At 38.3% G+C, this 12,682-nt stretch overlaps 1 protein-coding gene across 1 annotated transcript in view; it reads right to left on the bottom strand.

Moving 5' to 3' along the window:
* Positions 1-7,715: 7,715 nt before the first annotated feature.
* The window catches only part of usp20 (ubiquitin specific peptidase 20), a 30,151-nt gene continuing 25,184 nt past the window's right edge, over positions 7,716-12,682 (bottom strand). Inside the window, 3 exon segments of the mRNA XM_056458042.1 lie at positions 7,716-7,877; positions 10,756-10,913; positions 11,033-11,101. Of these exon segments, the coding sequence (XP_056314017.1) occupies positions 10,759-10,913; positions 11,033-11,101 (224 nt within the window). The 3' untranslated portion in view covers positions 7,716-7,877; positions 10,756-10,758.

The raw sequence follows: 12,682 nt of genomic DNA, 5'->3' as shown, positions 1-12,682 counted from the left end.
GTAGCTAATCCCCAAATTACCCATAGAAAACCATGCCCTATACATAGTTCCATACATGACATTGACAACTGTACCCTTAAATGTACATACTCCAAAAAAATGTGTTCTTAAAATAAAAAAAAATTCAAACCCAGCTACTTCAAATTCTATTCATTGACCTAAATTTCATGAATTGCATGTACTGTATGTGTAGACATTGACTGAATAAACCTGTTAACTGGCTTAATGAGTCTCCCAAATCTTGACCTGAATCCATCTTGAGCATTTGATTCTCCTGTAACGTACTGATTTTGCTCATCAGCATTTGAAGTAAACTCATCACTTAAAACTGAAACAGTGGAATGGTCAGACACATTTGAGCATATCGACAGAACTGGACTGGGTAAATTTTCAGAACTGACCTCATGAATTTGTGTTCCCCCTATGTCAGTATCACACTCCACAATAGTATCACCCCGTGCATCACTCTGGACAACAGACTCATCTCTCTGGACATCTGCAACAGCATTAAGATCAGCCACCCAACGAGAAGTTCGATCTTCACTCTCAGTTTGAGTATCTCTATCACAGGAGGTACCGACAGAGGAAATTTCAACACTGACATCGATGTGACTGCCTTCACTCCAAGCGGGTACTGGCAGAAAGTTCACAGGCATTAGCAGATTACGATGTACCGTCTTGATTTGGTTAGTCCCAGGGTTTCTTATTTTGTACGTGTTTAAGGCTTCACTTTTGCCCACAACAACATAAACCACCCTCTCCCATCGGTCCGCTAACTTCCTTTTTCCACGCTCCCCTTTGTTGGCTAGAAGAACTCTGTCACCCAACTCAAGAGAGTGCCCCTTTTCCTTTCGGTCATAATACTCAGCTTGTTTAGTCTGTTGGCGTTTAGAATGTTCCTGAGCAACTGACATTGCTTCTCTCAAGTCTTTCTTAAGCGACTGAACATACTTGTGAACATCAACTGACTCGTTGCTCGAGATGACGCTTTCAAACAAGACATCTACCGGTAATCTTGGTGTTCGTCCAAACATCAAGAAGAACGGTGGATACCCAGTGGTCTCGTGTCTCGTACAATTGTACGCAAAGGTAAGTGTATTCAACATTTGTGGCCACTTAACTTTGGACCTCGGAGGGAGCGAACGGATCATATCACCCAGGGTACGGTTAAATCTTTCTGTCTGTCCATTCCCCATGGGATGATATGGAGTGGTGTGCGATTTTCTGACACCCGACAACCGCAGTAGCTCAACCATCAACGCGCTCTCAAAGTTAGCTCCTCTGTCAGAATGTACACGCCTCGGAAACCCGTAAATACTGAAAAACTTGTTCCACAAAACACGTGCAACCGCTTCTGCAGTTTGATTTGGACACACATAGGCACAGGCAAGTTTGGTAAAATGATCAGTGATCACTAATACATCGACCGACCTGTTATTGGAATCCTCCGCAGACCAAAAATCAAGGCACACCAATTCTAACGGTGCAGTCGTCTGGATTGACACAAGTGGAGCTCTTGCCTCAGGTTCAGGCCGTTTACTCAAAATGCACCTCTCACACTCATTGACATACTTCTTTATGTCTCCCTCCATAGACTCCCAGAAGAACCGTTGTCTGGCCAACCAAAGGGTGCGATGCTGACCCTGATGACCAGCGCTATCATGCACACCCTTCAGAACAGTACTTCGAAGAGCTGTTGGCACAACAAACTGGTAAGTATTTTTCTTAGACACCGGATTCTTCGAGACTCTATAAAGAACACCCAACCTTAACACAAGCTTATCCCACTGTCTCAAAATTTTCAACGTTCTTTTGGACTCGTACACTTTTTCTCTGCGAGAGGGCCGTCTACCTCTCTCAACAAAGAACTTCACTCTGTCAATCACAGGATCCTGGTTCTGTTTCTCCAACAATTCATCATGGTTGATACTACCAAGTCGACTCTGCTCTACGTCCGACAAACTCTCTAAATGCTGCACATAAGCCACACTCCTAATGGCTGCACCATTCTCCCAGTCCTGGTGAGATTTAAGAACAGCTGACAATTCTGATCTCGAGACTGCCCCGGAACAGTAAGTGGACCCAACAAACACATTCTCACACTCGCCCTCTGCATGCTCTGAGGAACCATCATCTACATCTGCATCTGGACGTTCACACGAAAGATGAAATGTATCTCGCACTCGCTCAACAGCAACAGATTTGGCCTCATGCAACAAGACATCATAAGGAGTTCTAGTCAATCGATGAAGAATTCCTGAAGTCACAAACGGCTGTCTGCTTAATGCGTCTGCCACTATATTTTTCGGTCCAGGAATATACTGGATGTCAAAATCATATGGCGACAGCTTCGCTACCCACCGTTGTTCACATGCATCCAGCTTGGGTTTTGTGAGAATGTACTTGAGCGGGTTATTATCAGTCCATACAGTAAACCTGTGTCCACGGAGCCAATGAGCAAACTTATCACAAATTGCCCATTTCATCGCTAAGAACTCAAGTCTGTGTGCTGGGTACTTAGACTGTGCATGATTTAAAGATTTCGATGCAAACGCAATGGGCCTTGCTACCGTACTCCCCTCCTGAACCTGAGACAAAACTGCCCCGAGCCCACTGGTAGAGGCATCTACAGACAACAGAAACGGTTTTGAAAAATCTGGGTGAGCGAGCAAGACCTGACTGACCAAGGCAGCCTTCAAATTTTTCAGGGCTGTACGACAGTCATCAGTCCAATCTGACTGAGAAAGCTTTCGACTTCCCTTCAGCCGCTTCATCCCTCTTCCCACCCTAGGTCTCTTCTTACCCGTCAAAAGCTGAAATAAGGGTCTAGCCATTGTAGAGCAATTCTCTATAAAATGTTGGTAGTACACCACCATTCCCAAAAAGGACCTGATTTTACGAGCTGATGGTGTAACACCATCATCTTCCATCAAATCTTTCTCAGAGACACTTAAGATCGCTTCAATTTTTGCTGGATCACTGGCGACCCCCTCTTCAGAAACGATATGACCCAAAAATTTTACAGACTTCCTCAAAAATCTACATTTTGACGGAGACAGTTTCAAATTGTGGTCTTTTAGACGTCGAAACACCATTTCAAGCCTCTCCAAACTCTCTTCTTCTGACTTACCAAAACTAACAAATCATCCAAATAACACAAAAGACTCAAGAAATTCTGGTCACCAAACACCGTTAACATCATTCTCATAAATGTCGCTGGACTGTTGCACAATCCTTGAGGCAACCGATTATATTCATGAAGACCCAAGGGTGAACAGAACGCTGTGAATTTCTTATCATCTTCATGTAATGGGATGTTGTAGTAACCAGAAGTCAGATCCATGGTGCTAAAGTACGCATTCCCCCCCAAAGCAGCCAACACATCAGCTTGGTGAGGGAGGGGATGAGCATCTTTCACTGTGCGTGCATTCAGCCATCTAAAATCAGTGCAAATCCTTAAATCTCCGTTTTTCTTCCACACTAAGACCAATGGTGATGCAAACTCACTGTTCGACTTTCTAATAATTTCCTTCTCCTCCATATCATCTAGAGTCTCTTTCAACTTTAAATAATGCGCAGGAGATAGTCGACGATACGGAAGACGAAAAGGCCTGTCATCTGTAATTCTGATACGATGACAAAAGTCCTTTGCTTCACCACAATCCAAACTGTGTCTAGAAAACACACACTCATATTTTTCAACTAGATCAACAAGCTTGTTCTTCCAAAAAGGAGACACTTCACAATCCTTGATACCCAGATCGTTTAGCCCCAAGTCATTTAATCTGCTGTCACTTACCAAACTTGCTGTGGAAGTGGACTCTCTAGTCGTTAAACTGTCCCTCGACCTGTCAGAACATACTGTACAAGCATTTTGCTTAATCAGATCCGTGTTTTGCACAAGGTCCTCCAAAGCAATGCAAGGAAACACATCTGCCACCTTAGCATTCTTCCTCAGCACAATCTCAGAATTGGTTGGATTGATCATCTTTACTGGAAGCCAGCCATCACCCCACAAAGGTGATACAACCCTCCCAACTAAGATATTTCGATGCACACAGCGAGAAGTGCTTGGTTCAATGACCACTGTGCTCCCTACGGACTGTACAGACCCTGGAGGCAATCGACCCCAAACAAGATGTTCACTCATCGGCTTCAACGTCACACATGACCTCAATTTCAACGTACCCACCTTGTCAGGAATTGAATCACCCCTCCATCTCTCTATACAGGACAGCATGCACAAAAATTGGTTGTCATCATTCTGCATAACTGAATCAGGTCTCTTTACCACCTTCCAAAACAGATCTGTCTGCTTCATCTGGCTTATAAGAGGTTTCAAGACATTAGTTCCAAGTATAATCGGGTCCTTCTGGCCACTCACAATCAAGACAGGAACACAGAAACTAACACCATAGACTTGTAGCTTCAAGTTAATTACACCATCAGGACTAGTTCGTTTCCCACCGCAACCTACCAAAACAATATCTGAGGAACTGCGGATGTCTTGGTTCAGCACCCCGGCATCTCCGAGTTGAGGAACCACATCAGCACTCAATGTAGTCGCCATCGAGCCACTGTCCAACATACCCTGGACCTCAACTTTGTCCTGCAAAAGCACGCTTGCATAGAACAAACTACTACTTGGTTCAACTTGCATACTGTTTTGGAAAACGACAGTTTTGGTATTTTCAACGCTGTCACAGACGGAGTAATAAACAGATTCAATATTAATCTCACCAGAGGAGTTACTACACAGCCCCACTTCGTCCTCTGCCCGAAGGGAGCTGTCTAGTTTCCCTGCTGCAAGACACTATCACGTCGACCGGAGCCCACTCTTGGTGGAGCGCTGCTGCAATTGTAACTTACGTGTCCCTCTGCAAAACACTTGAAACACAAGTTATACATCCGACAATGAGCAGTCGTGCTGTGTTCACTGCTTTGACACACTTTGCATTCCCGAATCTTATGTCCTGTTTGTTTAGGCCAGGGGCCCCGCATAGACTGAGTGTTGCACACTAACGCTTTTTCTAACAAAGTTAATACTTTGTCTAGTGCATTTTCATCACTAACTCCAGCACCCTGCTCAGACTTGGAATGTAAGGCAGTCACATCGACTTCCTGCTCAGAGACAATTGTGGCAAACTGTTTGACAGCCTGATTAGTTGATTTCCGCTCTCTCAACAACTCATCAAGCTGTTCTTGCACCTCTGATGCAGTCCATGACTGTACAGGTTTACTCTTGAAAACAAAAGCTAATTCTCTGTCAGGACAGTTGCGAATAAACATAACTGCTAACTCTTTGCTTCTGTTGTCCAGAGTTCTGCCTTCCCACCTTAAACTTTGCTCAGCTACATCTGCTGCCTTATTCAGCCTTATCCAGTAGTCCCACGCACCCTCTCTAGGATTCGGTTTCACAGAGTAGAAGTCAGCCAAAGGAATACCTGAACTGTACTGGTCCCCAAAATGCTGCTTCAAAACAGAAAAGACAGAGTCAACAGAAGGGGATGTTGTACCATTGCGCAGCCATACTTTCATCACATCTTTGGCCCGCCCCATTACTCTGTTAATTATCTCATCAATCTTTTCAGAATCAGTCACATCCAGTTTGCTCAAATACACTCTCATCATGTCTTCCCATTCCACAATCGAAAATTTATCCGAACCGTCTCCCCTAAAGTGTGGAGGTGCTGTCACCTCAGCTTTCAGGATCAAATTCATTTTCGACGCGTCAAGGACGGTGGTATTTGTTTTATCATATGACACATGGCCACTGCATTTCTCTTGGGACTTTTTAGTAGAAGAATTTGGAAACTCACTACTCATTATACTGTCTCTGATAGACTGCCCAATCTCACTACCAATTTGCTTTATGAGTTTACTCATTTGACCGGACATTTCAGTGTCCTGAGAATTATGCTCAAGATTACCGGGTCTTGGTGATGGACTTCCACACATTTCACTGTACTCATAGGCAGAATTGCCAACTGCTCTGCCCCGTCCTGTACTACAGTACTGAGGGTCCCCAAACAGCTCTGTCCTACTTGGCGCATTTACCAAACTGCCCCGCCCTCTACCTACTGTAAATGTGTTGTCCCACCCCAAACCACTTTGTCTAGTAGCCATTTCTCTCAGATGACTACAATGTCAAAAACAAAAATGTACACACACAAATGAAAATTAAACAAAAATATATATCTGAGAAAAATACTTCAAAAACTTTTAAATGTCCTTGAAAAAAAATGTAATTCACGGTTGTATCTCAGTTCTTAAGTCAAGAAATCAGCTGATGATGAAAAATACAGTCAATAAACTTTATTGATGATACTCCTCGACGATCCAGCTTGTGTGATCCAGCTAACCAGAACTCACCAGTACCACACACTGCACCTTCAATAAAGGATATACTATCCCGTAGCACCTCTTCCTGCACAGGACTTGACCTGCTGGACGTCCACACACCACTGCAGAGCTAGCACCAGAAGACAGAAGACCCCTCTCGCCTCCAGTACACCACAGCACCAGCAAACTCCAGTTCAGCAATCCCGGTGGTCAACAGCAATCAACCATTCGATGGGTCACGGCACCAGTTTTGTAGCGGTCGTTTCTCTGCGTTGTGTTATTTTTAATGAAAGAATGTCTCCACACAAATCTGGTCGTGCTGAGGTGATTTTATTGTGCCTGTACAACACACACAACCAGGCAGTCACTCTCTCAATATCAGTTGAGTCGCTCTTTTGCCTCTCCTCTCAACAGACATCGGGAAAGAGCGAAAGACAAGCTCTCCATATACATTCACATATACATACACAAGATGTATAATATTACACTATAAAATAATAGGAATAATAATAACAATATGAATATAAATAATTCTTATATAAAAATATATTAATATTCACAATTACAGCAATAGTGTTTCCTAAATATCAATTTACATACCTGTACAACACACACAACCAGGCAGTCACTCTCTCAATATCAGTTGAGTCGCTCTTTTGCCTGTTAACCACAAGGTATCTTTGAAATACAGATATTCAACTACTAAACACACTGCTGTAATGTCTATTCTATTAATAAGGCTCAATACATCTTTAATGTGCTTACAAAATATATATATTCAAACTTATATACATACTTATACATATTCAACCCTTTTATATACACATCTATATATTATTTATTACTGCATATCTATCTATTTATCAAAGTAGATCTATGTAATTATAAGATATTTAATCATAACTTTAGCCGCGACGGCGCTAATACATCTCTCACTCGCGACGCACGTGCGCGAGCCGCCATTTCACACTTTCTAACTTTCACCCATTAACAGCACTGAAATAAACCTAACTTATTAACAACTTGAACAAGTGGTCAAATATAACATTACATGGCCTGTTTTCTAAAAAGCAGGTCATCTAAACATAATATATACAGCTAAACAGCATTTTGAAGTCAAATGAGCAGAGCTCGTAGAAACTGTACCTCTCCTCTCAACAGACATCGGGAAAGAGAACGAGCTCTGAGCGCGCCAATACTTATATCCCTCTTGCTACGTCAGCCGACGTGCACACTGTGACGCCTAACCCCGCGAAAGCGCATGAAAATCTTTCAAAATAAAAGACCCAGACAAATAATCATTTAAATATAACATAATATAAAGAAATAATGATTTATAATCTGGTGTAACAACATACCCTGTTACACGTGCCTGATAATAGATTTATTCACTTAATAAATAAGACCCTTTCCTACACTAGGAGAGCTCTGTCAGTCACAGACAGCACATCCACAGAAATGCTCACGAAGTGCTTGTGACAGAAATGTAAGCGCAGTGCATGACAGTCATCCATCCACATGTGAGACTTCATTCCCTGCAGTAAAGAAACACAAAAGTTCAAATGAATTTTTTTCTTTAATTGAGGGGAACTTAATTAAAGTGTTTTGAAAGTGAAAAAAGGATGATAGTTATATTTTTTTCCTGTAACATACATATACATATATATCTGTATACACACACGCACACGCACACACATATCTATACATATCTATACATATATATCTATACATATATATATATATATATATATATATATATATATATATATATATATATATATATATATATATATATATATATATATATATACATATATATATATATATATATATATATACACACATATATATATATATATATATATATATATATATATATATATATATATATATATATATATATACATATATATATATATATATACATATACATATATATATATATATACATATACATATATATATATATATACATATACATACATATATATACATATATATATATATACATATATATATATACATATATATATATACATATATATATATACATATATATATATACATATATATATATATACATATATATATATATATATATATATATATATATATATATATATATATATATATATATATATATATATATATATATATATATATATATATATATATATATATATACATATACACATATATATACACATATATATATACACATATACATACATATATATATATACACATATACATACATATATACATATATATATATATATATATATATATGTGTGTGTGTGTGTACATAATATACATATGTATACATATTTTGTACCAAAGAACAATCGTAAAATAGACTAATAGTAGACCTAAATAAAATGTGTGGAAATGGCCAAATAAATCCTTTAAATCTAAGAAACAGAAATAGTATTCCCTGTAAATAGACTTTACCATAAACATTAACCTGAAACAAATTTATTTAAAGTGAAACAGAAATGACAAAGACTTAACAGCACATTGAAAGGTTTAGCTTGCTTGATGTTAACTGCTGGATTTCCCAAGTGTCTTTGGAATGCAAGTCACAGCATGTTTTAGACAGCAAAAACTATAATGTTACTTTTCCAAAGAAATCAGTAGCAAAGTTTCCTTCATTAAAGATCCACAATAACTCTTAACACAGACACAAAAGTATTACATGAAATATGTAATTAATCAGCCTGTCTGGACCATACTGGTCTGTACCATACGCTGATGAAACATGTCTGGTATTAATGATGCTAGAGCTTTTCTCAGAACTAAATAAACTTCTTTTTTTCCTTCAGATCAGAGGCTGTATAAAGGGTTCCCTCAAGTTCACACAGGTGTTATATGTGTCATAATTTTTGCTGTGTTAAATAACCTTTGGAGGAGGATGGAGGATTAAGTACTGAAAAAGTCAAAAGTTTTTGAAAATCTATTTTGTGCGATTTATTTTCTTTTGCTTTAAAATGCTAAATAGTTTTTTGACATTTTTTATTCTCTACCAAAAATTCAAATAATTCTAAAATGTACATTTAATGCTCAAGAAACTATTATTATTGTTGAAAAAAGCAATCCAGCAGGATATTTTCTGAAAGCTTAAAAACGTTTTCTTAGGAATAGAATGTTATTTTAAATTGAAATAGTTTGTAACATTATTAATGCCTTCACTGTCACTTTACATTTAGAATGGTAGAATTTTAACTTTGATTTTGATTGGTAGCGCACACAATATTAAGCAAGACTTGTTAAATCGTATCGAAATTGCAGTTTGAACAAGAGCGATTTCCAAATCGTCTTAAAGCATGATTTTCCCACAGTATGCTATTTAAACCAATCATAACGCAGCACGCCTAAACAGAGTGCAAGAACAGGAGACTGAGCTTAATGACAAATAGCCTGCATAAACAGGGATGAAGAGTTCAGCACGGGAGCACTTGTTGCCAAAAAAAAGTCAACATCTATGGTGTGGGATAGAGGAAGGCTGATGTATTGACGAATCAGGTAATTTGTGAGACCTGTCAGTCACACATCACATCTAAATGTGTGTGGAAAGCACGAGGTGCGTCGCTTCCTTCAGCATTCTACCTGCTTTGTGCTCGTGCGCCTTTGTCGTTACTCGGCGGCCAACAACTGTTGTCTCAGAGGATGACAAACTAGCAAAACATTGCTGCGGTTCTGTTACAAGTTTTATTTATGGAGAAAATTTTAAAAACAGTGCAGTGTTTGGGTGTGCCGTGTTCGTCTGAGGTGTATATTCTATATAAAGTATGAAGCTGATCGCTCAGTTCTTGTTACGTGACTCGCGACGCGCTTGCAGCATTCTGAAAGTAGAGATGTTTTCAACTGGGTGCGCATGTGTGCGTGCGTCATGCGCAAGCTGCGTGCTTTCATTGGAAATAACAAACTTGTGCGCGCAAAAGAAGCGATATGTGAACAAACTATTTCATAGCAGTGTCACAAAGATGTCTATAATCTATACATGGCGAAAAACATCTGTGGACACGTACAAAAATACACACAACTACTTCTGACTTGTAGTCAAACAGAACATTGGAGCCTACTTGTGTTTGACGGCGCACACACACACCCGGTAGTCTATTTATTTGCTTGCCATAGGTCTGTTCTAGAGACAATTTGTTACACCTTTATTAGGTACTTAGAATTTTTTTTGGCCGTATGTCTGTTTTAGAGACATGTTACAGGTCTTTCATAAAGATCTAGTTGTATTCCTTTGGAAATATGTATCAGATTCACACTGTAAAATGTCTGTGTGTGTCAAAATCATGATTAAAATGGAAATCGCAACATTATTCAAGAAAATCGTGATAGGTTTCTTTTGCTCATATCACACAGCCCTAATTTAAGGTCGCTGTATGTGTTTACGTTTCCTACCTTTCAGAGGGCTCTGGTCTCTGCCTCTATTTTCCTCTCACCGTGTGTGTCAGTGTCTGGGGGGCTGATGGTTTGCCGCACTGCAATCTCTGGCCCACCGCCATAAATACTTAACAAGTACTGCCACGTTTCTTCAGATATCTGCCCATAGTCTGCTCCTGAAAACCCATCCATATATAATGAACAACACACAAGTGAGTCAGAGAAAGTTTTGACAAATGATTAGTCACAGACATGTCAATTAGCAAAGAGGCACACGTACACACACAGTCCTTACCTTGTTTAAGCTGGATATGACCGCCTTTCATTACTGCAATCTTGCTGTTGTCAATCGGGCCTGGTGGCTCTAAACCAGAAGTATATGAAAGAGAGAGAGAGAGGAAGAGAGCAATAGGGGAGAGATGCAGGGACGAAAAAAATAATGACCTTTAAAGTGAATAAGCAAACGTTCCCTTGAAAATACTGAGGGTGGTCTTGGCAAAGCTGACAGAAATCCCGCAATTGGTTGAGTCAATGCTGCCGTGTCAGATTGGTCACGACTCTCAAATAAACAGAGAGAGTGGTGTTTGAATGCGTTTCAGAGCCTCAGAGTTCTTACTCTTTGGAAAGTACTGCAACATTAGGCATAATTGATATGCATCATCTAAAGAAACATGGACATTTTGTATGTATATACCACTTAAGTTCCCCGATTATGTTGTTTTTATGCTTTGTAATGTAGATGTTTGTGATCATAAAAGGTCTGTAATCTTCCATAAAGATCAAAGTATGTCAGAAACAGAATTCTATTCTCCTAAAGGAAAGAACTGATTCTGAACAGAAATGAGTCATCAGTAATTCCAGTCTTTCTTTCAGCACAAACCTACATACGGTTGTAACCAGTCATTATGAAGTCAGCTTATGGCTCTCATTCGCTCTCCACGGACAATTTCTACTTTGACCCTCAAACACTGTAGTTGTATCTGAGGCCTGGAGGAGTTTGTTTTGTTGACGTTTTGAGAAAGGGCTGTGTTCAAAGGCAAATTCAATTCACATCTGAAGGATGTAGAATTTCTCTTAAGCTAATACACTGAAATAATGACTCCAGTTAAAAAAAGCGACATTAAAAAAATTATTATATTTAGTCTATAAATTATATATATATATATATATATATATATATATATATATATATATATATATATATATATATATATATATATATATATATATATATATATATATATATACACAGTTGAAGTCAGAATTATTAGCCCCCTGCTCATTTATTTAATTTAATTTCTGTTTAACAGAGAGAAGATTTTTTTTCAACACATTTCTAAACATAATAGTTTTAATAACTCATTTCTAATAATTGATTTATTTTATCTTTGCCATGATGACAGTAAATAATATTTGACTAGATATTTTTCAAGACACTTCTATACAGCTTAAAGTGACATTTAAAGGCTTAACTAGGTTTATTAGGTTAACTAGGCAGGTTAGGGTAATTAGGCAAGTTATTGTATAATGATGGTTTGTTCTGTAGACTATCGAAATATAGCTTAAAGGGGCTAATAATGTTGACCTTAAAATGGTTTTTAAAAAAAATGCTTTTATTCTAGCCGATATGAAGACTTTCTATAGAAGAAAAAATATTATCAGATATACTGTGAAAATTTCCTTGCTCTGTTAAACATCATTTGGGAAATATTTAAAAAAGAAGAAAAAAATAAATAAAAAAAAATCAAAAGGGGACTAATAATTCTGACTTTAACTGTATATAATTTAAAAAATATTATTTTTATATCTTTTTTTTAAAGTCCAAAATACAAATAGGAACCTTTAAAACAGCATATTTATAGCATGGCACAGTAAATCAAAATTATATACTTTACTCACAGTCACGCTATTAAACCTCAAGACATCAAAGAATAAATTTTTAAAA

This window comes from Danio aesculapii, chromosome 5 (genome assembly GCF_903798145.1).
Source record: "Danio aesculapii chromosome 5, fDanAes4.1, whole genome shotgun sequence".
NCBI lineage: Eukaryota > Metazoa > Chordata > Actinopteri > Cypriniformes > Danionidae > Danio > Danio aesculapii.
Note: the sequence above shows the minus strand (reverse complement) of the source record. Positions and strands in the feature narration are given on the sequence as shown.